Raw genomic sequence first — 25,056 nt, forward strand, 5'->3', positions numbered from 1 at the left:
TATCACATGAAGGCAGCGAAGACTAGCTAGAAACCACTGCAACAAAGTCTATTTCCAGCTTCTCTTTGGAGGCTATGAACAACCAATGCCCATTAATGGGAGTGAAAACACTTCAGGACATCTGAGTCAGTCTCGGGTGGTGGGATTGGTGGGGTTCAGCCTCCAGGTCTCACTCATGCTCTAATGAAGTTAAGATTCCATCGTTCGTCCTGATGTACTCTGTGGCTCAGGCCGGTCTGCGAACATTGCATCATGTTTTAACCCCTTGCGTGCGGCGCGAATATTCACGCTGCACGGGGATTTTACAGAGTGGGCGGTATTCGGACGGCCGAGGGCCATCCTGCGCACATGCCCCGCGTGACGGCTCCCGGCCGTCACGAAAATTGTAAGGGGTTAAGCATCTCAAGAGGTCATACTGCGCTTCTGTGGCACAATGCCAGCTACCTGTGGTACACCTTTGGCCCTTTAAGGATCTGCAGGGGGGTTGAGTCTGGTTACTGCTGGCGGGCCCACTTTTGGCCATGTCTGAGCTACTTGAACCAGATTCTGGTTCCACACCGGCGTTGATGCCAACTTAGGGATTGGCACTAACATCTTCACTGGTCCCACTGACGGCGCCGAAGGTAGAGCCAAACCCATTGTGGTTTCTGATTCCGAGTCCAATTGATCTTAATCTCAACAGATCTCACTCCAAGATTCTGATTTGGCACAGCCAGTACTAAACCACATGGACACTTGTCCTTTACTGCGTGGTCACTCGCAGACAATGCACCAACTTTTTGACTCGAATTCCGACCAGAGCCAGCCATATGGACCTACCAGTGGAGGGGATGCAGAAGAGCTTACAAGAACCCCGGTGCACCTCTCACATGATGAAGATAATTGGTACATGTGCTTGCCAATGGGTTGGAAACCTCACTTAACAGTGGGTAGATGGTACCTGGCTCGTCTCTCCGGAAGTGAGTGCCTCTTTTGCCATTGTGATTCGGAGGGCTGCTGAGGTACTTCACCTCTATGTCCCCTCTATGGTGTTTAAAATAAGTGTCCTTGCGGCACCCCCTCCAAGCGCACATATCAGACGGCACAGCAGTCCCAGAATACAACCCTCCTGAAGCACAAATGATGTTGGGCAATTTGGGGAAGGGGGTATCTAACGCATTTATCGTACACTAATCAACAATACCCCAACCTCACTGGATCAGCTCAGAAGCCAGTGGGAGGAATAGGTGGGTCCAATGGAGGAACAGGACTGGAGGGATGCGCTCATCGCGCCTAATATGGTCACTGCATTGGCTAAACTCCACCTGATTCAACTGTACTACTTGCATGCTGCCAATTAACGCCTTCATAGTGCGGGCCTTTACCCGACTGCCTCCTGCACACGCTGCGGCCAAGACCCGGCAGACTTCTTCCTTACAGTGTGGGCGTGTCCCCAACTGGTACCATTCTGGGGGGCATTGAGGAGGAACTCACAGAAGTTTTGGGGTGGGAAGTTCCCCGTGACACTCACTCCTAGGGCTCACGGATAGGTTGGACGGATCCAGAAACGAAAAGCTGTTTTTTAACACAGCTATGGTTGTAGCAAAGCGTGACGTAGCCGCCACCTGGAAACGTCAAACTCCACCTAGCCTCAAGAAGTGGCGGGAGGGGGTGGACTTGTGTGCTACACAGGAAAAACCGATGTACGAAGCACAGGGATGTCTGAAGAAATACCTTAGGGTGTGGGGTATTATGGATTAACTTTGGATTGTCTGCTAAATGTTTATACCAAGCTAATTTAGTGAGGTCTTGCGATATGAGATCGCTCATCCAACAGATTGGGAATTGCCATTTATACTGTACTGTGCTGGTTTGCTGGTATTTGTTTTCGTGTCACAAATCAATAAAATTGTTTATCAAAAAAAAAAAGTGTCCTTGCAGGAGTGCTGCTTTCACAAGGCCGGGCACCAGCTGAACGTCTCGCAGATATTGTATTATACCTGGGCAGAATTATGCTCTGGTCCTCTGGTCAATCAACAGGCGTCTGTCGCTAGAGACTTACCTCCTGGCAACCCTGAATTTGTAACTCCGCATCCATACCCTGAGGGTTTGGTGGTACAGGTGTCCACCAGTAGAGCCATCCTGAATGCCTTTCCAATAAATCCTCCTGACAGACTCCAAACGTATGCAAACGTATATTCTCCTTTCAAGCTTCCTTCTTGCATTACTCCCACACACTTTGGGACATGGTTGGTGAGATGTTAACAGCAATCCTGGAAGACCCAGGGCCGGGTTATCCAAACCGGTCCTGGAGGGCCGGATCCATGCCAGATTTTTAAAATAACTACATGTATCAAAATGGGGATATGCAAAAAATCTGGCATGGATCCGGCCCTCCAGGACCGGTTTGGAGAACCCTGACTAGGTCTTCCTTTGCCCAAACAGTTATGGATCGTCACCATTAGGACAAGCATTCTGATCTGGCACCATGCGTGATGTCCAGGCGTCCTTAATGGCTATGCCCTTTTTACGGTTCCCGTAAGTTTGGCGACAGGCAACCTCTGCCCAGGAGTGTTTTAAGGAGAGCTAAGTTACTGCCTACACCTTGGGTTTTTCTGCACCACTCCGGCATCCCCCCAAAAGTTTAACCCATCTCTGGAATATGCCAGGGACTTGACACACAAACCGCGGCGGGCCTTCCGCCCTCTCAGGCCTTTCACAGTCGGTGCAATCGCTGCAGCTGACAACTACCTGGCCTTGAGGGGCAGGGTGCGTCTCAAGTCCCCACGCCTCCAGCGATAACCTCCAAACCTCTTTAGTGTACCCTTAGTGGCACGCAGGTACACTGTGGGAGGAATGGTGAGCCACTTCCTGACAGGTGGCAGAGCCTTGCATCCGATAGATTGGCCTTCTAAAATGTCCAGTGGGTCTATGCACTACTATTCCTTTCTGACCTGCTGGACCTGCAACCTAGAGCGTATCTTAGAAGAACCATCTGTCCATTTTGCATCAGGAAGTGGAGGCCATTTAAGAGACCGTAGAAATGGTTCAGGCGCTGCCTGTGGTTCAAGGTGGTTCATAATTTAGTTTTCCTGCGTTTACGATGGTTGTTAACAAAGATGATGATGGTAGTGGTTGCTGTTCATCTTCGAAGTTTGGAGACTTCCAGTGTTCCCCACCTCAATGAATGACTGGCTGTTGAAGGTAGGCTCATCACAGCCAGTCACAGGCCACCTCTAGAAAATGTCGAACCTCTTAACATTGGAAATCCCAACAGTTAACCTGTCGGATTCACACCAGACTTTTTGGCTTCATTTGAGCAGTTCTAGATATGGTGCTCTTTAAAGCCTTTCCTCTGGACCTACGAGTCCAGGACAGACAAGCCATGATCCCGATGTTTCTGCCTCTGTCCTGGGTCTCCATGAGGATGGCTTTGAGGCTTCTTGGTGTTCTTGTATCCGGCGTGTCGGCCATGCTCGATGGAATATACAGATTTGACAGTAGGATCTGAAGTGTCAGGGGGCCCAGCACTGGGGTAACATGTCGGATTCCATCCAGTTGAAAAAGACTGCAACAGATCCACAGTGATGGCTGCTCGACCGTGATTGGACCAGCAGCAGACCCTCTCCCTATCACATCCATTCTTGACCATGGTGACGGATGCATCAATACTGGGTAGAGGAGGCCATCTAGCAGAGCAAGCTGATCTCCAGCGAAGTCCCGCCTCCACATAAATCTGTTGGGATTGCAGGTAATTCGCTTGGCGTTGAAGGCCTTCCTACTGACCCTCTAGGACAGGCTTGTTCAGTTTCTCAAGGACAACACTACTACTGTGTGGTACTGCAACAAGCAGAGTGAGTGGAGTCATGGGTCCTGTGCCAGGATGCTCTGCATCTCTGAACCTGGCTGAACTGTAAAGCCATTTCCCTGTTGGCACACCACCTGGCAGGATCTTTTATTATCAAGGCAGATAAGCCTTGCCATCGACGCCTAGCGGAACACTGATGGTAGTTAAAGATGGTGACGCAAGGCATCTTCCAGCAATAGGGTAAACCTGGCTCAATTTCGTTGCCACTGCAGAAAACGCACAGTGTCAACAAGATTGCGAATTAGAAATGCATTGGAGTATGAGAATCCAGTGCCCCTTCTCACCGCTGCCTCCTGCCCTGAGTTCTGAAGATAAGGAACAACCGTACCCAAGTCATTCTAGTGGTTCTGGAACTTCTGGGCCTGCCCGTCTGGTCTCAGAATAGGCTGCTGCTTTAAGAGGATCTTCTGTCATAGGAGAAGGGAAAGGTCTTGTACTTGGGCCTGCGCAATCTGCACCTCTGTGCGTGGAGATTAAACAGTGACATTTGATCTCCTTTGACCTTCGTCCTTAAGTCGCTGATGTGATCCGCTTAATGTATTGTACGTTTTGTCTATGGCCCAGTAAGCAGTTAATGTAGCCACGGCTGAAGGTTATTTGTAGGCTATTTCTGCTTGTTTTACATTTGTTGTACCAGTTACCCTCGTTCAAATAACAGTTGTGATGTATTTTCTAAAATGTTTGCAACATATGTTTGCCAAAGCCATTGTGATGCCATAGTGGAACTTTAATTTGATCCTCACTTTACTCATGTTTACCCCTTTAGAGCAAATGCGCAGTTGTCCCTCTCCTTCTTACATTAATAACACCTTTTCTGGTAGTGATAACATCAGCATGCTGTGTGAGTGAGCTTCAGGCCTTATTGGTTCAGTCTCCTCATACACCTTTTTTTCCTAATAAATTATTGTTACAGACTCGGTTATCGTTTCCCCTGATGGTGGTGACGCCCTTTCACGTCTGACAAGCCATCATTGTTCCTACCTTCGTTGTACTGCCTCATCCGCCTAAAGAGGAAGAGAGACTCCACCGCTTGGATCCCAAGAGGAAGCTGAGTTTTTCCTTCGATCATACCAGAGAACACTGGGTGAACAGTCAGCTCTTTGTGGGGTTCTGTGGTACAAAGAAGGGCAAGGCAGACCAGCTCCTGAAGGGTAGTTCTCTGTATTAGGATCTGCTATTTATTGGCGAAGAAGCAGGATCCTGAAGGCCTGAGTGCTTATTCTAATGGAGCTAGAGCTGTCACTACTACATTGGTTCACGGAGTGCCCTTCCTGACTATCTTCAACAACAGGATGGTGGACGGAAGCTTGAATTAATCTCAGCTACTGGCAATCACTCGGATCTGATCCCAATCTATTATTTTTCACCCACAATGCCACCTCAGTTTGGATCCAGGTATATGCAAACCTGCCTTGACTCTGCTCCAATCAGAACAGTCCAGCCCGAACTACCAGGCCAGGTGCCCCCTGAACCGGAAAACAGGCCTTAATATGGGCTCATCAACCAGGTATAACTTGATTCTAGTGGCACAGTTAGCAAGGGACCCATGTCTGGGCATACCTGTTGCTCTTAGGGCGGAAATTGCAACAACAAGTTGATGGATAGACTGCTTGAATTAATCTCAGCTACTGGCAATTGTTCGGGCCGCATCCCAATTTGTTTTTCACCCACCATGCGACCTCAGTTTGGACCCAGCCATATGCATATCAGCCATGACCCTGCTCCAATCGGAACATTGCAGAGGTGTAATAAGCATATTTCACAGTTTACTGTGAATATGGAAACTATTTCTCGGATCCCTGTGAAATAAGAATTTTCTCATCATAATAAGAGCCCCCAAAATACTTTTCAGAGCTTTGACGTCTGGGGTACCAGGAGTATGCAGCATTGATGACCCAAAAATGCAGAAAGCTTTTCTTCATTGGGCAGCACCAGATGCAAATTATGTAGCACATTCTCTGGCATTATTATTTTCATCCATTTTAACTAGGAAGGTTTTTGTAAAATCTGCAACTTATGTGACAAATTATGCAATAAATACAGTAAATCCATAATTATGTGGAAAGCGCTGCAGCCTTTGAATTTAATAAATCCTCGTCCCTCACCATTGTCAATTGTTTTATCAACTGTGTATTTATTAATGGTGAAACTACGTATTCTTATTGCAATGAGTGCCCTTTTGTAGCTTCAATGTAAAGACATCTACTTTCCCAAGATAGCTATCCCCAAAATAAACTGTAGTATAAAAAAAATACATAATGGTTAACATGTTCCTGTATTGCCATCTCAGGGTTTTGGTGACATTTACAAACCACTCAGCATTTGACCTCATGGTTTATGATGGCTCCAAAACTCCTCCATGCCAATACTGGACAATATCATACCGGTACCCGTTATGTATACTTTTTAAAATCTAGAATTTTGGTTTGAGGCAATAAATAAATAGCCAGTGTGACACAATTTCCCTGCCCCCTTTTGGATACATCCCTCTGGATTTGATTATGTTCCGGCAGAATCCAAAGGACTTTAATCTCATGCAAGCACATGATTAATCGCCGCCTGGATCAAATATGGTTAATTTTTTAGCAAATCTGTACTGTTTAACAATGTAGACAAATTGTAATTGCTGTTGCTTCATTCCTTGAGAAGCTTAGTGTCCAAACCTCATCCCCTGAAAACAAGCCTTCTACAAACCGTTGTTTTGTCATTAAATATCATTCCAAGTCAGACAACGGTATCCCTGCCCCCTTTTATGCCAAAATTTGAGGGTATGCAATTTTCGTTTCTGATGGATTCATCTGCCTGTGGATTCCTCACCTTTTGAATTACCCCTGCATTTTACAGAAACTTTTTTTTAGCTTTCCCACATCGAGGAGGACGTCACAATGGCATGGTTCCGCTTGCGACTCCGCATGACGTTACTGGAGCCATAAGAAGACCTCGTCAGCCTGCTGATGTCAGATTCTCCCTTTTTTCCACATTGTCGACGTGTAACGATTTTCTGGGATTCTCCAATTGGTTTGTCTACTTCTCTCGTGGTGTAGTAGTGCGATGGCTGCTATGAATAAGCCTGGATTCAAATCTTGCAGAGAGTGTGGCGAACATATGTAAATCACGGATCCCCACGACGACTGACTCTGGTGCCTTTTGTCGGACCACAACGTCTGCGGTTGTTCCAGTTGTCAGAAGATGAATCCGAAGGCACTGAAATAGCGTGAGGCTAAGCTTTTCATGGCGCGAGCGAGAAAGGACAAGAGGGGTCGTAAGTAATCAAAATCGAAGTTGTCTACCTCGCATACCTCGGAGTCGAGAAAACATAAATAAGAAGAGAAGGCATGGATCTCTACGTCGATCTTTGAAGGGTAGGGCTTTGAGGTTGACTTCTCCGGCTCCGCAACGTCATACTAAGGATGTCGTCTCGCCTTCCTTCTTCCCCTTAAGCGGCTCCGCCCCACTCTCTGATGCAGAGGGTTTCTCTGGCGCACAGGGCTTCTCTGGCGCCCAGGGTTTCTCTGGCGCCCAGGGTTTCTCTGGCGCACAGGGTTTCTCTGGCGCCCAGGGTTTCTCTGGCCCCCAGGGTTTCTCTGGCCCCCAGGGTTTCTCTGGTCCCCAGGGTTTCTCTGCCCCCCAGGGATTCTCTGGCCCCCAGGGAGTCTTCTCCTGTACCTGTAGCTTTGTCTGTATCGGAACCGACTTCCCCGATGCCACATCCTCTGCTTTCCACGCAGCCTCGAGTGGATCCAGACTCTGTCCTTATCCACCCTTTCCTGGTCCAGGGTCGGATCCTTCGCATTTTCTCAATGCGATGTTTGGCATGTTTGCCAGGGCATACTACCCTACCGGTGTGCTGTCTGGCCCGTGGGTCAGCTTGCCTTTAATTTGGGCATCCCCGAACAATACGCCCAGGCACCCTTTGTGCCCTTTATGCCGACAGCGCCGTCTGGCAGTTTCCGGCTCCAATGTTTTCGCTGCTGATCACTGTCTCCGGCGCCATCTGTTGGGCTACATCATCTCGACTTCAAGCAGCGGAGCTGCCCACTTTAAAGGGTCCTCCTTCGACGCCTGGCACCGTCAACCCCGAAGATGCGGTCCAGGAGGGAAGCTCAAAGGCCAAAGGCCTTAACTTAGCAGGATGTTGCACCATACCATGCTGTCATCAGGAAGGCTGCTGAACTTTTTGACCTTCAGCTGGCCACAACTGAGATCATGCCAAATATTCCTACTGAGGTGTTGCAATCACCATCTTCTGTTGTTGAACCTCTATTGCCTTTTAATCAGGCTTTATCAGAGCCAATTCTGGAGTTGTTGTAGTAACCCTTCTCTGCCCCTGCTGTTTCAAGGACTGTGGCAAGAAGGTATAAGCCTGCTCCTGCTGATCCTGCTTTTCTCACTGCCCTTCCTTCACCGGGAAGCTTGGTGGTGCAGGCACTCTGTTCTAAGCAGTCAGCTGGGTCGTTTCCCAGAACTCCGGGGTAAAGGGACTCTTAAGAAATTGGAGTAGTCTGCCAAGGAGGTTTTCTCCTCTGCAAGTATGGCGTTAAAGTCAACTAATGCTACATGCTTGTTTGGGAGGTATATCCATGCCTTAATGGACTTGGTTAAACAGTTGACTCCTAAGTTACCAGAGAATGACCATCATTCTTTTTTGGAGGTTGTGGCAGACACCGAGGCGCAGCCCGCCGAGTAATCCAGTCTGGTCCAGATACTACAGATTCAGTAGCATGGGTGATGGGTTCCTCCGTGGCTACCAGGAGGCATGTCTGGCTCAGGTCCTCAAAGTTCTCTTTGGATGTGCGGCTACTCTTCTTGATCTACCGTTTGATGGGTCCAGACCCTTTGGTGCGAAGGCGGATTCGGGTCGGCTCAATGGGGCCTCTCGGCAACTCTCTTCCTCTTCTTCCTCCCCTGCCGCTACCGCTGGTACAACGGGAAAGCAGTTCTAGATCCCACATCTTGGAGCATGTTGGTCCTGTAGGGGGTCAGTTGTCCCAATTTCTACAAGATTGGAAATCTATTACATCAGACCTTTGGGTTTAGAATCTTGTGGAAAATGGGTACACCCTACCCTTCTGAGAGTTTCTCCTCCTTACCCTCCTCGCTAGGGCTTGTGTTCAGAGGACTATTTGCTGCTTCTCCAGCAGGAGCTTCTCGCTTTACTACAGAAAGTTGGGATAGAGGTGGTTCCGGAGCAGGCAAGGGGTCAGGGATGCTACTCTCATTATAACCTGATCCCCAAGAAGGACGGCAGGTTAAGTTCGATCCTAGGCCTCGGGATCTTGAATTTTTACCTCTGGCAGGAAAAATTCTAGCTCAGGTGCTTCTTGTGCTGCAGCAAGAAGACTGGATGGTGTCGATCGATTTGCAGGATGCGTATTTTCTAACCCTGGGCAAAGCGCTACGCTCGCGTAGTTTGCGAGGTTTGCGCAACTTCGCACTACGCGAACTGCATGTAGCACAGTGCAAACATGCGTAGCGTAGTGCAGCGGTCATTTATTGCTTGTTCGCGGAACTCACCGTCAAGTTGGCGACCGCGAGCAAGCAAAATGACATCCTCGCGAGACATTTTCCTTGTTTGCGATCAGCAACATCAAGTTGCAGATCGCAAGCATGGAAAATAAACCTCCCGGCGAGATTCTCAACGCGGGAGGGCAGGTTTCTCATTGCGAGTGGTCGCGCATGCTACGACCGCTCGCGATGAGAAACTACCAGTCTGCGTTGAGAAAGCTGCAGCTCAAGTAAAAAACTACTCGAGCGGCAGAAAAGAACAGCTCTCACTGTGCAAGATGCTGTTTTCAATGGTTGCACAGTGCCAGATGCTTGTCCGCACTGTGCAATCATTGAAAACGACATCTTGCATAGTGCGAACATGCTCCTATGCAGTTCGCGTAGTGCTACACGCAGTTCGCGTAGTGCTACACGCAGTTCGCGTAGTGCTACACGCAGTTCGCGTAGTGCTACACGCAGTTCGCGTAGTGCTACACGTAGCTCGTGTAGTGCGAAGTGCACTTGGCGTAGCTACGCGTAGCGCAACTTCGCGAACTACGCCCACCCCTAGTATTTTCACATTACTTCCTGAAGTTGTTTCGGAATTATCTCCGTTTTACAGTAGGGTCTCAGCACAACCACTTTCTGGTCCTCCTGTTCGGCCTGAACACCGCGCCTCGGGTCTTCACAAAGGTGATGGCAGTGGTGGCAGCTCATCTCAGAAGGTCGGGGATTCCTGTTTTCCCCTATCTGGACAACTGGCTGTTCAAAGAAAAGTTGCCAGAGTTGGTGCTGCATCATATGCAGGTAACAACACGGCTCTTGTACGACTTGGGCTTCTCGATTAATGTACCCCAATCTCACCTGGTGCCCTCTCAGCGCAACCTGTTCAAAGGGGCAGTACTGGACACTACTGTGTGTCAAGCTTTCCCATCTTCGCAGAGGATTCTCGACATTCAGGAGATGATTCCTTTGATTAACGATGGATCGGCTGTTCCAGTCCTGAAGGTGCTACGCCTGCTCGCTCTGTTCGCTTCCTGCATACTGTTGGTCAACCATCCACACTGGCATATGCGGGCACTCCAGTGATGCCTCCGCAGGCAGTGGTATCAGCACAACAGAGATTTTCAGGGAGATGGTCAGAGTCTCTAGAGACACTGCAGCTGAGCTGTCTTGTTGGAGTGTGGAGGGGGACCTGTCTCGGGGGAAGCTCTTCCATCTTCCTCCATCAGTGTGCATGGTGATCAAGGATGCCTCCACTCTAGGGTGTGGTGCTCGTGGGGATCTGGAGATCAAGCGTCTTTGGGCTCCGGAAGAAATGTTGCTTCACATCAACCTTCTGGAATTGTGGGCAATAAGTTTGTCTCTCAAGGCTTTCCTTTCCTCCTTGCAGTCAGTCGGTTCAAGTCCTAATGGACAACATAACATTACAAACAGGGAGGCGTAGGGTTGTATCGTCTCTGCAGAGAGGCTCTGCGACTCTGGTCCTGGGCTTAGGATCATCAGATTTGTGTAATTGCAAATCATCTGACTGGAGCGCTGAATGTGTGTTTGGGCAGTCTCAGTTGACAATTCTCGGCCGATCACGAGTGGAGGCTTCATCGGAGGTGGTCCATTGCATCTTCAATATGTGTGGGTTTCCTTGGCTGGACCTTTTCCCCACTCAAGAGAACGCGCACTGCCAGTCAATCTGAAGTCTCCAGTTTTCAATGCAGGGAGCGTTGGGGGATGCATTTCAATTGGATTGGGGCTCACAACTCTATTACGTGACTCCTCCCATACCCTTGACGCCTAGGGTTCTGAGGGAGATTCGCCAAGACTGGGCCCAAGTTATGTTGATCGCCCCGGATTGGCCAAGAAGGGTGTGGTACAAAGACCTCCTTCACCTCTCATCGCACCCTCCGCACCGTCTCCCTCTCAGGGCAGATCCCCTTTTGCAGTTGCAGGGGCAGGTTCTACACCCCCACTTCAGATTCTGTACCTTCATGCCTGGAGATTGAACAGGGCAGTTTGATTTCTTTCTCTCTTCCACAGGAAGTGGTGGATGTTATTTTATCGTCCAGGAGACACTCCACCAAATCTGTTTTTCTTCTAGATGGGCCAGGTTTGTGAAGTGGTGTAGAGAGAGGTCCATTGATCCTTTAAGGCCTCTTTATCAGATGTACTTGGTTTTTCAAATTCGTTGGCCCAGCAAGGTTGTGCCGTGGAGACGGTTAAGGGCTACTCGCCGCCTTCCTTTGTTTGCCGGACCAGCAGTCTTTATTTAAGTCCCCCATTGTTATAAGGTTCATTAAGGGCCTCACCAATGGGTTTCTTCCCACTCCATAATGCCTCAGTGGGATTTGAATTTACATTTCTGATGGAGTCTCATTTTGAGCTTCTTCATAGTTGTCTGTTGGGGCTGCTTTCTTTTAAGACTATTTTTCTGGTGGCTTTTACCTTGGCCAGGAGGGTGAGTGAGCTGCAAGCTCTAACTTCTAAGCCCTCTTTCACTACTATCCATACAGACAAGATGGTTCTTAGGTCCAGGGCTGCTTTCCTGCCTAAGGTGGTTTCTCCTTTCCACCTGGGACAGTTTATTACATTGCCTACCTTCTATCCTCCCTCTCACCCTTCCAGGGAGGAGGAGAGACTTCACTGCCTGGACCCTAATAGGGCGGCCAGTTCCTACCTGGACAGAACCAAGGACTCAAGGTTGAACGACCAGCTCTTCGTTGGCTTTGTTGGGAAGATGAAGGGCAAATCTGTCCACAAGAGAACGTTATCCAGGTGGATCATCTTGTGCATCAAGGTTCGAGGCATGTGGGCTGCTAAATTCATATCTTAGCATTAGATCGCCGCCTAGTGTTGGGTCCGGATGATCGCACATTGTTGTCCTGGAAGAGTCTTCGAAGTATCCTGAGATAGGTGGCTCCTCCCCTGGACTACAGTGCGCATGGGCATCGGCTCCATCCCCAGATTGTTTTTTTCCGCCATTGGGTTCGGATGTGGTCTCGACGTCTTTCTGTCGAAACCGAGAAAAACTAACTTTTAGCGGCCAAAAGGCCTCGCTTTTTTTGCGTCGGTATTGTCTGCGCACGGTCTCGAGTCTTCCGTCTCTTGGAGCCGGAATAAGCGGAGTTTTCTTTCGCTCTTCGGACTTTGAGGCCTTCTCATCGCGACACGACTGCAAAACTTTTCTGAACATGGAGCGGAGCCCGTTTAACTACTGCCCGCTCTGTGGGTCCAAGTACCCACACATCGATCTACACCCCGTCTGTAACAAATGCCTTTCGCCTGACCACGACGACGGCAAGTGCAAAGCCTGTGCACAGTTCCGGTCTAAGAAGACTCTCAAGCTTCGGCGCGCGGTGCGCATGGAAGCTAGACAAGCGGCCCCGGATCCGGAAAACATCTTCGGCGACCAGGAAGAAGAGGACCAGGGTCATCATCTTCAAATCTCCCCACCCGAGACGGAGGTCGAGGCGGATCCGGTAGACGACGACGGAGTCGTGGGTCAAGGCCTTGAATACGTCGACGAGGTAGGAGACGACGAAGAGATTTATGGGGCCGCGGCGGATAGCTCAGGGGACGAGCTCTGCCCCGAAGGTTACGAGGATACCGACCGGGTCACGGGATCGCCTGTAGGCCTTACCCAAGACCCAGTGCCGCAAGCCACAGCCCCGCCTTCTGGCCCGGCCACGGACTTACTTGCTGAGCAGACTGTATCGAAACCGAAACCATCGGGATCGACTACATCTAAGATGGCCGACCCGAAAACGAAACCGAAACTTAAGGACTCGAGTGTCCCTAGGATGGCTGCCGTGCCGGCGAAAACGACTGTACCCGCTACTCCATCGACTCCGTCGACCTCCGGTCCGCGGAAGTCGAAGAAGTCTGTCGATTCCGCTGCTGCAAAATCGAAATCGACGCCAGAGGAGGGGTCCTCTAAGAAAGATGGTCGGCACGGGTCAACAGCGGCGACGCCGTCCAAGCACGCCAAAGCCGGCTCCACGGAGGCTACGCAGGCGCACGGATCGAGCTGGGATGGGGCAGTGAGATAAATAACGGTGATGGATCAAGCCCTGATCTTTGGACTGGGTAAGAGTGGTCTGCTTAATTCAGACACTCTGTTCATCACCACCCCCTTTTCTGTATCGTTTTTGGCCACTATAGGTGTGGCAGGGTATACTCAGACATGAGTCCCTTTCTCACTGCTCCATCAGGATTCAAGCAAGCCGGGCCGAAGAGGCTGAAATGCCAGAAACCGGTCCCCGGTAGCTTGTCTCCTTTCTGGTGAAGAATTGGCTTGGTAGTTTGGTCTGCCCTGTTCCCATGATGCACTGGGCCAGGGACAGACTAATTTGCATATAGCCAGGTTCTGAGCTGGGATGGGGCAGTGAGATAAATAACGGTGATGGATCAAGCCCTGATCTTTGGACTGGGTAAGAGTGGTCTGCTTAATTCAGACACTCTGTTCATCACCACCCCCTTTTCTGTATCGTTTTTGGCCACTATAGGTGTGGCAGGGTATACTCAGACATGAGTCCCTTTCTCACTGCTCCATCAGGATTCAAGCAAGCCGGGCCGAAGAGGCTGAAATGCCAGAAACCGGTCCCCGGTAGCTTGTCTCCTTTCTGGTGAAGAATTGGCTTGGTAGTTTGGTCTGCCCTGTTCCCATGATGCACTGGGCCAGGGACAGACTAATTTGCATATAGCCAGGTTCTGAGCTGGGATGGGGCAGTGAGATAAATAACGGTGATGGATCAAGCCCTGATCTTTGGACTGGGTAAGAGTGGTCTGCTTAATTCAGACACTCTGTTCATCACCACCCCCTTTTCTGTATCGTTTTTGGCCACTATAGGTGTGGCAGGGTATACTCAGACATGAGTCCCTTTCTCACTGCTCCATCAGGATTCAAGCAAGCCGGGCCGAAGAGGCTGAAATGCCAGAAACCGGTCCCCGGTAGCTTGTCTCCTTTCTGGTGAAGAATTGGCTTGGTAGTTTGGTCTGCCCTGTTCCCATGATGCACTGGGCCAGGGACAGACTAATTTGCATATAGCCAGGTTCTGAGCTGGGATGGGGCAGTGAGATAAATAACGGTGATGGATCAAGCCCTGATCTTTGGACTGGGTAAGAGTGGTCTGCTTAATTCAGACACTCTGTTCATCACCACCCCCTTTTCTGTATCACGGATCGAAGACTGGCACGTCTGCGCACCGGTCCCAGGAATCGGGGTCGGTGACAGCGGGATCCGCGTCGAAAGCGCACAAGGCCCACAAAGACGTCGGATCCGAGGGAAAGGTCAAGACATCCTCGTCGGCGCCAAAACCCACTGTGAGTGAGACGTCCCCCATCGCCGAATCACTACAGAGAATCAGGGAGAAGGCCTCTGCTCCGTCGGCTCCGATATCATCGCCGCAGGCGCAAAAGGACAATCCAGCAAAGCCTTCTGGCAAACTTCTCTTTATTTTGCCGCCGAAGGAGGCGCCGAAAGCCTTTTCCACCAAATCGGCACCAAAGAAGACGGTTTCTTCAACGGCTGGCCCACTTCCACGTCGGGTACTCGAATCAGAGGATGATTCAGAGCATTTCATCGACGCTGACACAGGCATATTGACCCTCTATAAGAGAAAAATCACTTCAGAGTCAGTGGACTCGTATGTCATCCCACTGAAAAAGAAAAGGGTGCCCCTTGACGCTTCAGGCCTCATGGAACCAATCCAGCCTCCTCCGAGACGGAGCCCTACTCCCTCACCAGAACACTCTGCGGGTGAGGGGTATGATGAGGACGAGCAATACAATTTCCCTATCAATGAACCAGATGCACAACCGGATTCATATGATGACACTGGTGACCAGGGCACCCAAAGTGTGGGGCATGACCCGCAGCTTTTTAATGCACGTGCATCCCCAACTGAGGATTCAGCAGGTTTTCATGCACTAATTGAGAGGGCGGCAGCCAATCATGATGTGGACATGCATGCTGACCCGATAGAGGAAGACTTCCTTTTCGACACATTTTCAGTCTCTGAAAGGACAGTAAAGACGCTGCCTATGCTTAAAGGAGTCCTCAAGCATGCTGGGGACATATTTAAGGAGCCTACCAGAGCACGAGTGGTCAATCCATGTATTGAAAAGAAGTACAGACCTGCACCTGCAGACCCCGCATACATTCGGGGACAGTTGCCACTGGACTCTCTTGTGGTCGCCAATGCCAGGAAACGTGCCAACTCCCAGACGACGGGTGAAGCTCCTCCCCTGGATAAGGAGTCCAAAGTGCTAGAGGCAGGGGGCAAAAGAGTAGCTGCACAGGCCGCAAATTTTTGGCGCATTGCCAATACACAAGCACTCTTAGCACGTTACGATAGGGCGCATTACGACACCCTAGAACAGATTATACAACACCTGCCTCCAAAGTTCCAAGAAGGCACCAAACTGCTTATTGAGGAAGGGAAGCTAATCTCAAACGCAGCCATCAAGTGTGCACTTGACGCCGCAGACACAGCTGCTAGAGCTATCAACACTAGCGTTATGCTGAGACGACAGGCGTGGCTCCGCATCTCGGGGTTTAAACCAGATATTCAGACAACCATTCTTAATCAGCCAGTCAATCCTGATAGTCTGTTTGGTCCAGATGTTGACACCACCCTAGAAAAAATAAAAAAAGACACAGAAACTGCTAAGTCCATGGGGGCCCTACAGTCACAACAGTTTCGTGGCAGCAATTTTCGTCGCTCAGGTGCACGTGGAGTCACCAGAGGACAAATGGGTCAACAATCTCAGTTCTCAAGAGGTGGAGCACAATCCTCGTTCACAAAACAGAACAAGGGAGGTTACAGAAATAACAGCAACAGAGGTCGCGGCAGAGGAAACAACAGCTCCCGCTCCTCTACCCCAAGCAAACAGTGACTCTCTGTCGCTGCCCCCCGACCACTTAACACCTGTCGGGGGGAGACTGCAGCAATTCCTGCCCGTCTGGAGAAACATCACCACAGACAGGTGGGTGCGACAACTAGTCCAGTATGGTTATTGCCTAGAGTTGAAATCCACTCCACCCAACATCCCGCCAAGGCAAAGGCCTATGTCCGCAGAGCACTTGCACTTATTGCAGCAGGAAGTAGTGGTGATGCTGCAAAAAGGCGCAATCGAGCTCGTGCCGGTGGGGGAGGAAGGCACAGGGGTATATTCCCTGTACTTCCTTATTCCAAAGAAGGACGGATCTCTCAGACCCATTCTAGATCTACGTCCCCTCAACCTGTACATACTATCAGAACACTTCCATATGCTTACACTGCAACAAATTCTTCCCTTGTTAAACCAAGGGGACTTCTTAGCAACCTTAGATCTCAAGGATGCTTATTTCCACATTCCACTACACCCGTCCCACAGGAAATACCTCAGATTCACTATCCAAGGCAAGCATTATCAGTTCAAAGTCCTACCCTTCGGAGTGACCACAGCCCCAAGAGTGTTTACCAAGTGTCTGGCGACAGTAGCAGCGCACCTCAGGAGGCAGAACATTCATGTCTACCCCTACCTAGACGACTGGCTCGTTCAGGCCAAGTCGGAACAACAGTGCGCCGCGGACATGTCAACTACCATTCACCTCCTTCACGATCTGGGCTTCTCGTTGAACTACCCAAAGTCGCATCTTCAGCCGGCACATGTCCGGCAGTTTCTAGGTGCGACGATCAATACCCTGACGGCCATGGCTCAGCCAAACCAAGTCAGGATAGACAGCATGCAGTCTCTGATCCAAAAGTTCAGACCACAACACTCACTTCCAGCGAGAGTGTTCATGCAGTTGATTGGCATGATGGCCTCCTGCATCTTCATAGTCCCTCACGCACGGTTGCATATGCGTCCGCTCCAGGAATGCTTAGCAAATCAGTGGACACAGGCTCAGGGACAATTGACAGACCTAGTGTTGGTTACCAGTCGGGCATACGACTCTCTGCATTGGTGGTCTCCACACAACCTTTGCAAGGGCCGACTGTTCCAGGAGCCAGTGCCACAAATTATCCTGACAACGGACGCATCTCTCCAGGGATGGGGAGCTCATCTGCTCACTTACACAGTGCAGGGACTATGGACGACGCAGCAACAGAAGATGCACATCAACTATCTGGAACTGATGGCAATCTTCATGGCGCTCAAGTCCTTCATTGTACATCTGTGCAACAAGGTAGTGTTAGTCCGGACGGACAACATGACCGCGATGTACTACATTCAAAAACAGGGGGGCACCCACTCGCCACAGCTGTCTCATCTGGCTCAGGGCATGTGGAAGTGGGCCATTCAGAGGAACATTTTCCTCATGGCAGAACACCTCCCGGGCAAGGACAATCAGATGGCGGATCTGCTCAGCAGATACAGCCATCAAATGCACGAGTGGGAGTTACACCCATCTGTACTCCACCCGTACTTTCAGCAGTGGGGTCATCCGGAGATAGACCTGTTTGCCACAAAAGAAAACGCAAAATGCCAACACTTTGCCGCCAGGTTCCCTCACCCACAGTCGCAGGGCAATGCGATATGGATGAACTGGTCAGGCAAATTTGCGTACGCTTTTCCACCAGCCCCTCTGATACCGCTGGTCGCGAGAAAGCTAAGGCAGCACGCGATGACTCTCATCCTAGTTGCTCCAACGTGGGCGCGCCAAGCATGGTACACCACGTTCCTCGAACTCTCAGTGGTGCCGCATCAAAGACTGCGCCTCACGCCCAGTCTTTTGACGCAGAACCATGGAGAAATTCAGCATCCAGATCCGCAACAGCTCAACCTGGCAATCTGGCTCCTGAAGTCTTAGAGTTTGGATACCTTCACCTACCTCCGGAATGCATGGACATCATCAAGGAGGCAAGGAAGCCAACTACCAGAGCATGCTATGCTGCGAAATGGAAGCGTTTTGTCATTTACTGTACAGCCAATGACATCAACCCGCTAGATGCATCTATCCCTAACATCATTTGCTATCTGTTGCATCTTTACAAGTGCAATCTAGCGTACACTTCCATTCGGATACATCTATCCGCCATAGCGGCTTATCTTCAGAACAGGCAGCATCTCTCTGTCTTCAGAGTGCCTGCCATTAAAGCTTTCCTTGAAGGTCTGAAACGAGTCATTCCCCCAAGAACACCACCAGCTCCGGTGTGGAACCTCAATGTGGTCCTCACCAGACTAATGGGACCACCTTTTGAGCCACTGCACTCGTGTGAACTCCAGTTCCTAACGTGGAAAGTAGCTTTCCTAATCGCTATCACGTCGCTAAGGCGTGTTAGTGAGCTGCAAGCGCTCACAATCCAAGAGCCATTCATTCAGATTCATCCAAATAGGGTAGTGCTCCGTACTAACCCCAAATTCCTTCCGAAGGTGGTGTCACAGTTTCATCTCAACCAAACTATTGACTTACCGGCATTCTTCCAAAACCCACAAACGGTAGCGGAAAGAATGCTCCATACGTTAGACGTACGGAGGGCGTTGATGTACTACATAGACAGGACACAACCCTTTAGAAAGACAAAACAACTTTTTGTTGCCTTCGCACCACAACACAAAGGCAACCCTATTTCCAAAGCAGGAATAGCCAGGTGGATTGTTAAGTGCATCCAAATATGTTATCAAAAGGCCAAGCGCACTTTAACGATACCCCCAAGGGCGCACTCCACACGCAAACTGGGGGCATCCATGGCTTTCCTAGGGAACATTCCTTTAGAGGATATTTGCAGAGCAGCCACGTGGGTTACACCACATACCTTTACAAAACACTACTGTGTTGACGTACATTCCAAGCAGCAAGCAGCTGTAGGACAGGCTGTTCTCAAGACACTCTTTCAGGTTTCTGCAGCTGGCACGGGCAACCGCCGCTGATGGAGGGACTGCTATGTATTCTATGCTAAGATATGAATTTAGCAGCCCACATGCCTCGAACTGAATATGCTACTTACCAGTATGCATCTGTTCTTGGCATGTAGGGCTGCTAACATTCATATCGCCCACCCTCCTCCCCGGTGCCTGTCGCAGCTGCAGATATACTATTGTATTCACTTATTAGCATGGACATCCTTTACACTTTTCAATCCATCTTCTGCCACAATGGCGAAAAACAATCTGGGGATGGAGCCGATGCCCATGCGCACTGTAGTCCAGGGGAGGAGCCACCTATCTCAGGATACTTTGAAGACTCTTCCAGGACAACAATGTGCGATCATCCGGACCCAACACTAGGCGGCGATCTAATGCTAAGATATGAATGTTAGCAGCCCTACATGCCAAGAACAGATGCATACTGGTAAGTAGCATATTCAATATGCTACGCCCTGGCCAAGAAAGAGCCTCCTGAAGGTATCCGAGCTCATTCTACTAGAGCGACGTCTACCATATCTGCTTTGGCTAGAGGTGTTCCTGTAGTGGACATTTGTAAGGCTGCAACATTTCGCTAAGCATTATTGCTTGGATTCTGAGGTGAGGAGGGATGGCCATTTTGCACATTCTTTTTGGTATGAGTAGGTGGATTCAATTCAAAAGGTGAAGAATCCACAGGCAGATGTATCCATCAGAAGAACAAGTTACCAACCTTCTGTAACGCTTTTTCTGGTGGATACAGTATCTGCCTGTGGATTCCTCACTGACCCAACCTCCTTCCCGTTGTCCACCTTCGTATAACGAAAAAGTTTTCATTGTTTGACATGGTTTTCCTGTCTTTTGCTTGCCATACTGTTGGTTGGTAGAAAATGCTTTGTTTCTTTAGCTTTTCCTTTTTAGCTATATACTGTGTGTATTAGTGTATGTATTGTATTCTTCAATTATGTTGTCGGTCCACCCGTTCTCCTTGAAGACACAGAAAAAATGGGTGGAACGGAGGTCAGCACGCCGACTAGGTCTTCTTATGGCTCCAGTGACGTCATACGGAGTCACGAGTGGAGCCATGCCATTGTGACGTCCTTGTCGACGTGGGAGAGCTAAGAAAAAGTTTCCATGGAATGCTGGCGCAGGGGTAATTCAAAAGGTGAGGAATCCACAGGCAGATACTGTATCCACCCGAAAAAGCTTTACCGAAGGTAAGTAACTTGTTCTTCTGTACCCTGTCCAGAGTGGCAATGATAGTATGCCGTTTAATTCCTCAAACACTGAACAGGGCATAGCATGCATAGAGCATTGGTATAAATGCAAACACATAGCTAAAATGATCATTTTTAGCAATACTACTCTAATGGCGAGTGACTGGTGTAATAACCTATGGAAATGACTGGATTTATTTCAGTTCGAGAATCATTTTGTTGGTTTCAAGTTTGTGCCATTTATCTTGTGTGTGTGACATGGATTCCCAGGTGCCAAAAAATGTTTCTTTCCAATGGAATTGGCAACATGTGCACTATGTAAAATGAAATTGTTGATTTATAAGCCAGAAGCTGTGCCACTTGCTAGGGTGTCATTTTATTTAGCAAATTAACAGTTGATGATTTTGGTGATGTTTGTGTCATTTTCATGGATTATGGATTGCCTTTCTTTGTACAGAGTGGGAAATGCACCACCAGCCCCCTCATCCTCCTCCTGAGCAGCAGTGGATACCTCCTGTTCCTGGTCCAATGGACCATGTACCTATATCTGAAGACAGCAACAGCCAAGACAGCGGGGAATTTGCACCTGAAAGTAGGCACATGTTTAATCAGAACAATCACAGTTTCGGAGGCCCTCCTGATAATTTTGGAATGGCACCAATGAACCAGTTTGATTACCAGGTGAGAGGAATTTCCGATTTTATGGCTATTTCTTGCTTCATTTTGTCACTTACTTTCACTATTCCAATACAGAGCTCACAATTCTAGTGATCCTGTCAAATGTAATGATGTGCCCATGGTAAAGAAGAAACCGATTCCTATCTTGCTATATGCTGCCGACGCTGTATTGGTCGCTAGGACAGGTTTAGCCCTGAAAAAACAAATAAACAATTATGTGTCATTTATGGCTGTATTAGATCTTCAGGTCAACTAATCAAAAACGTATGTCTTAATAGTGGGGAAACAGCCAAAGAAATGACCCTAGTTTTTTTATTGCTGCTCGAAAAATTGAAATGACTAAGACCTTCTTATATCTGGGTGTACTTTTTAATAGTTCAGGGTCCTGGACAAATATGATAGAGAACAGATTCAATGCGCTCGAAAAGAGCTCCATGGCTATATGTTCATTTTCAAAAAAGCTGGGTACTAAGCCTTTGGAACCAATTAAAAAGATTTATTACGCTAAAGCTATTGCTTCTGCTATATATGGAGCAGGTATTTGGGGTATAACTAGAACTGAGCTATTGCAACCGAAAGAAGATGGCTTTTTAAAAAAAGTTTTTTTTCTCCCGAAAGGTTGCTCTAACTAAAACATGCACCAAGAGCTAAATGTCCCATTTGTATCCGACTTAATATTCATAGCCCCGGTCCTACTTTGTCACTCAATTTGGACCAGGGATACAGTGGAACTTACCCAAAATATTATTATAGGCTGTTTATCCCTTGAACAGGCACTACAGGTTCCATGGCTGCAATATGTTATGATTACCCTCTCAAAGTTGGGATTTGAATCCCTATTTTCTGATCCACTTGTATGAATACCCCTAAAGCGGACATCCAGTTTCGTGTGAAAGAGCACAGGGATAATGAAATATACGCATTAAACTGTAATAAAAACATGGTGTCATTATATTTGGTCCTTCCACCTGCCCTTGGGGAAGCAAATTAATATCTGGTGTCTGTGACATATCCCTATACTCTTGTACTATGTACTCTTGAGATTCAGATTAAACCTGATCCCTTGTATGCTGGGCTTCCCATCAGGGCTGTACTAAATCAACGAACTTCAAGTTTGCCCTGTGATGGCATCTCCACCCAATCTAACCTCCATTTTATATTTTTGTGCAAATGTTATACTTGTGCACGGAAAAAGTTTATTCATCCATTGTTTTTAGGTCTCGCCTGTCAATGCGCATGCGCATTGAGCAGAGCGAGACTGTAGGGCTTTAAACAAAGTTTACCTAACTGCGGCGATTTGGTGCTGTGCCCGTGGCTTTTAGGTCAATGCGCTGCGCATTGACCTAAAATGCGCGTGCACATCACCAAATCGCCGTCTGTTCCCTCAGCCGCACTCCTCCCACACCTTTGAAGTGAAGCTTAGCTTCACTTCAAAGGCCCCGGCTGCTTCACACCCTCATGCCGCTCTCCCCGCTCCGCCCCCTCCCCTACCGCTGTGTGCATTTCTCCTCCCCCCCCTCCCACAGCAATGCCCTCCGTCTTGTTTCCTTTCTTGTTTTTCTTTCAGGTGAGATATCTTTTCCATCATTTGCGATAATACAGTTCTCATATGCATTTTTTAATTATTAGCAGCATATACACAGGCGCCCCTTCGGCGCTTTTGCTCTCAACCCTACTATCCTGTCAGCCGCATCTCTATAAGTTACTCGAAGCATGGCCTGACATGTGCACAGCTTATTCCGGCACCACCATCCTGCCAGACGCTTCTGCTTTGTTCGCCCACCGCATGGCCCTATTTGTGCACATTTTACTTTCGTGCATACCCTTACCCGCAGCCTCTCCTTCCCCACTTCTGCCTTTTCGGGTCTCGCGCTCACCGCAGACCCCTTCACATGGCTCACACCCACCTTTTTTTCAGGTTACCATGCCATTCCCCACCTATCCCCAGTCATTTCCGGGTAGGACGCGTGCACCCAGTGGACTCTCGGCCTTGGACCGCTTATTCTGCCAGCCGCTTCTGCTTTGGTCGCCCACCGCATGGCCCCATTTGTGCACATTCACTTTCGTGCACACCCTTACCCGCAGCCTCTCCTTCCCGACTTCTGCCTTTTCGGGGGTCTCACACTCACCGCAGACCCTTCACATGGCTCACACCCACATTTTTTTCAAGGTTACCATGCCAGTTACCTCACTCACCCTCAACCCCTCACCCTCACTCACCCTCAACCCCTCACCCTCACTCACCCTCACTCACCCTCAACCCCTCACCCTCAACCCCTCATCCTCACTCACCCTCACCCTCACTCACCCTCAACCCTCACCCACCCTCAACCCCTCACCCCTCACTCACCCTCACCCTCTCTCACCCTCAACCCTCACCCTCACTCACCCTCACTCAGCCCCAACCCCTCACCCTCACTCACCCTCAACCCCTCACCCTCACTCAACCCTCACCCTCACTCACCCTCAACCCCTCACCCTCACTCACCCTCCCTCACCCTCAACCCCTCACCCTCACTCACCCTCACCCTCACTCACCCTCACTCACCCTCAACCCCTCACCCTCACTCACCCTCAACCACTCACCCTCACTCACCCTCACTCACCCTCACCCTCACTCCCCCTCACCCACCCTCACTCACCCCTCACCCACCCTCACCCACCCTCCACCTCACTCACCCTCACTCACCCTCACCCACCCTCACCCACCCTCACCCACCCTCACCCACCCCACCCACCCTCACCCACCCCTCACTCACCCTCACCCACCCTCACTCACCCTCACTCACCCACTCACCCTCACCCTCACTCACCCTCACCCCTCACCCTCACTCACCCTCACCCTCACCCTCACTCACCCTCAACCCCTCACCCTCACTCACCCTCAACCCCTCAACCCTCACTCACACTCAACCCCTCACTCACCCTCACTCTCACTCACCCTCACTCACCCTCAACCCCTCACCCTCACTCACCCTCACCCTCATCACCCTCACTCACCCTCACTCACCCTCACCCCTCACCCTCACTCACCCTCACCCTCACTCCCCTCACTCACCCTCAACCTCACCCTCACCCTCACTCACCCTCACTCACCCTCACCCTCACTCACCCTCACTCACCCTCAACCCCTCACCCTCACCCTCACTCACCCTCAACCCCCTCACCCTCACTCACCCTCACTCACCCTCACCCTCACTCACCCTCACCCTCCCCTCACCCCGCACCCTCAACCCTCACCCTCACTCACCCTCACTCACCCTCACTCACCCTCAACCCCTCACCCTCACTCACCCTCAACCCCTCACCCTCACCCTCACCCTCACTCACCCTCACTCACCCTCACCCCTCAACCCCTCACCCTCACTCACCCTCACCCCTCACCCAAACCTCACCCTCACTCACCCTCACCACCCTCACCCCCTCACCCTCACCCACCCTCACCCTCACTCACCCTCACCCACCCTCACTCACCCTCACTCACCCTCACCACCCTCACCCACCCCTCACCCACCCTCACCCACCTCACCCACCCTCACCCCCCTCACCCACCCTCACCCACCCTCACCCACCCTCACCACCCTCACTCACCCTCACTCACCCTCAACCCCTCACCCTCACTCACCCTCAACCCCTCACCCTCACTCACCCTCAACCCCTCACCCTCACTCACCCTCAACCCCTCACCCTCACTCACCCTCAACCCCTCACTCACCCTCACCCTCACTCTCACTCACCCTCACTCACCCTCAACCCCTCACCCTCAACCCCTCACCCTCACTCACCCTCACCCTCACTCACCCTCACTCACCCTCACTCACCCTCACCCTCACTCACCCTCACCCACCCTCACCCCTCCCCTCACCCTCACTCACCCTCAACCCCTCACCCTCACTCACCCTCACTCACCCTCAACCCCTCACCCTCACCCTCACTCACCCTCAACCCCTCACCCTCACCCTCACTCACCCCTCAACCCCTCACCCCTCACCCTCACCCTCACTC

At 50.2% G+C, this 25,056-nt stretch overlaps 1 protein-coding gene across 2 annotated transcripts in view; it reads left to right on the top strand.

Annotated features, from left to right (window-relative positions):
- PNISR (PNN interacting serine and arginine rich protein) overlaps window positions 1–25,056 on the top strand; it is a 356,148-nt gene that overhangs the window by 140,140 nt on the left and 190,952 nt on the right. For both annotated transcript variants that reach the window (XM_078648213.1, XM_078648214.1), the window contains exon 4: window positions 20,831–21,054. In XM_078648213.1, the coding sequence (XP_078504339.1) occupies window positions 20,831–21,054 (224 nt within the window). The remainder of the gene's footprint in view (window positions 1–20,830; window positions 21,055–25,056) is intronic.

The sequence above is a fragment of the Lissotriton helveticus genome, chromosome 6, assembly GCF_964261635.1.
Source record: "Lissotriton helveticus chromosome 6, aLisHel1.1, whole genome shotgun sequence".
NCBI classification, from domain to species: Eukaryota; Metazoa; Chordata; class Amphibia; order Caudata; family Salamandridae; genus Lissotriton; species Lissotriton helveticus.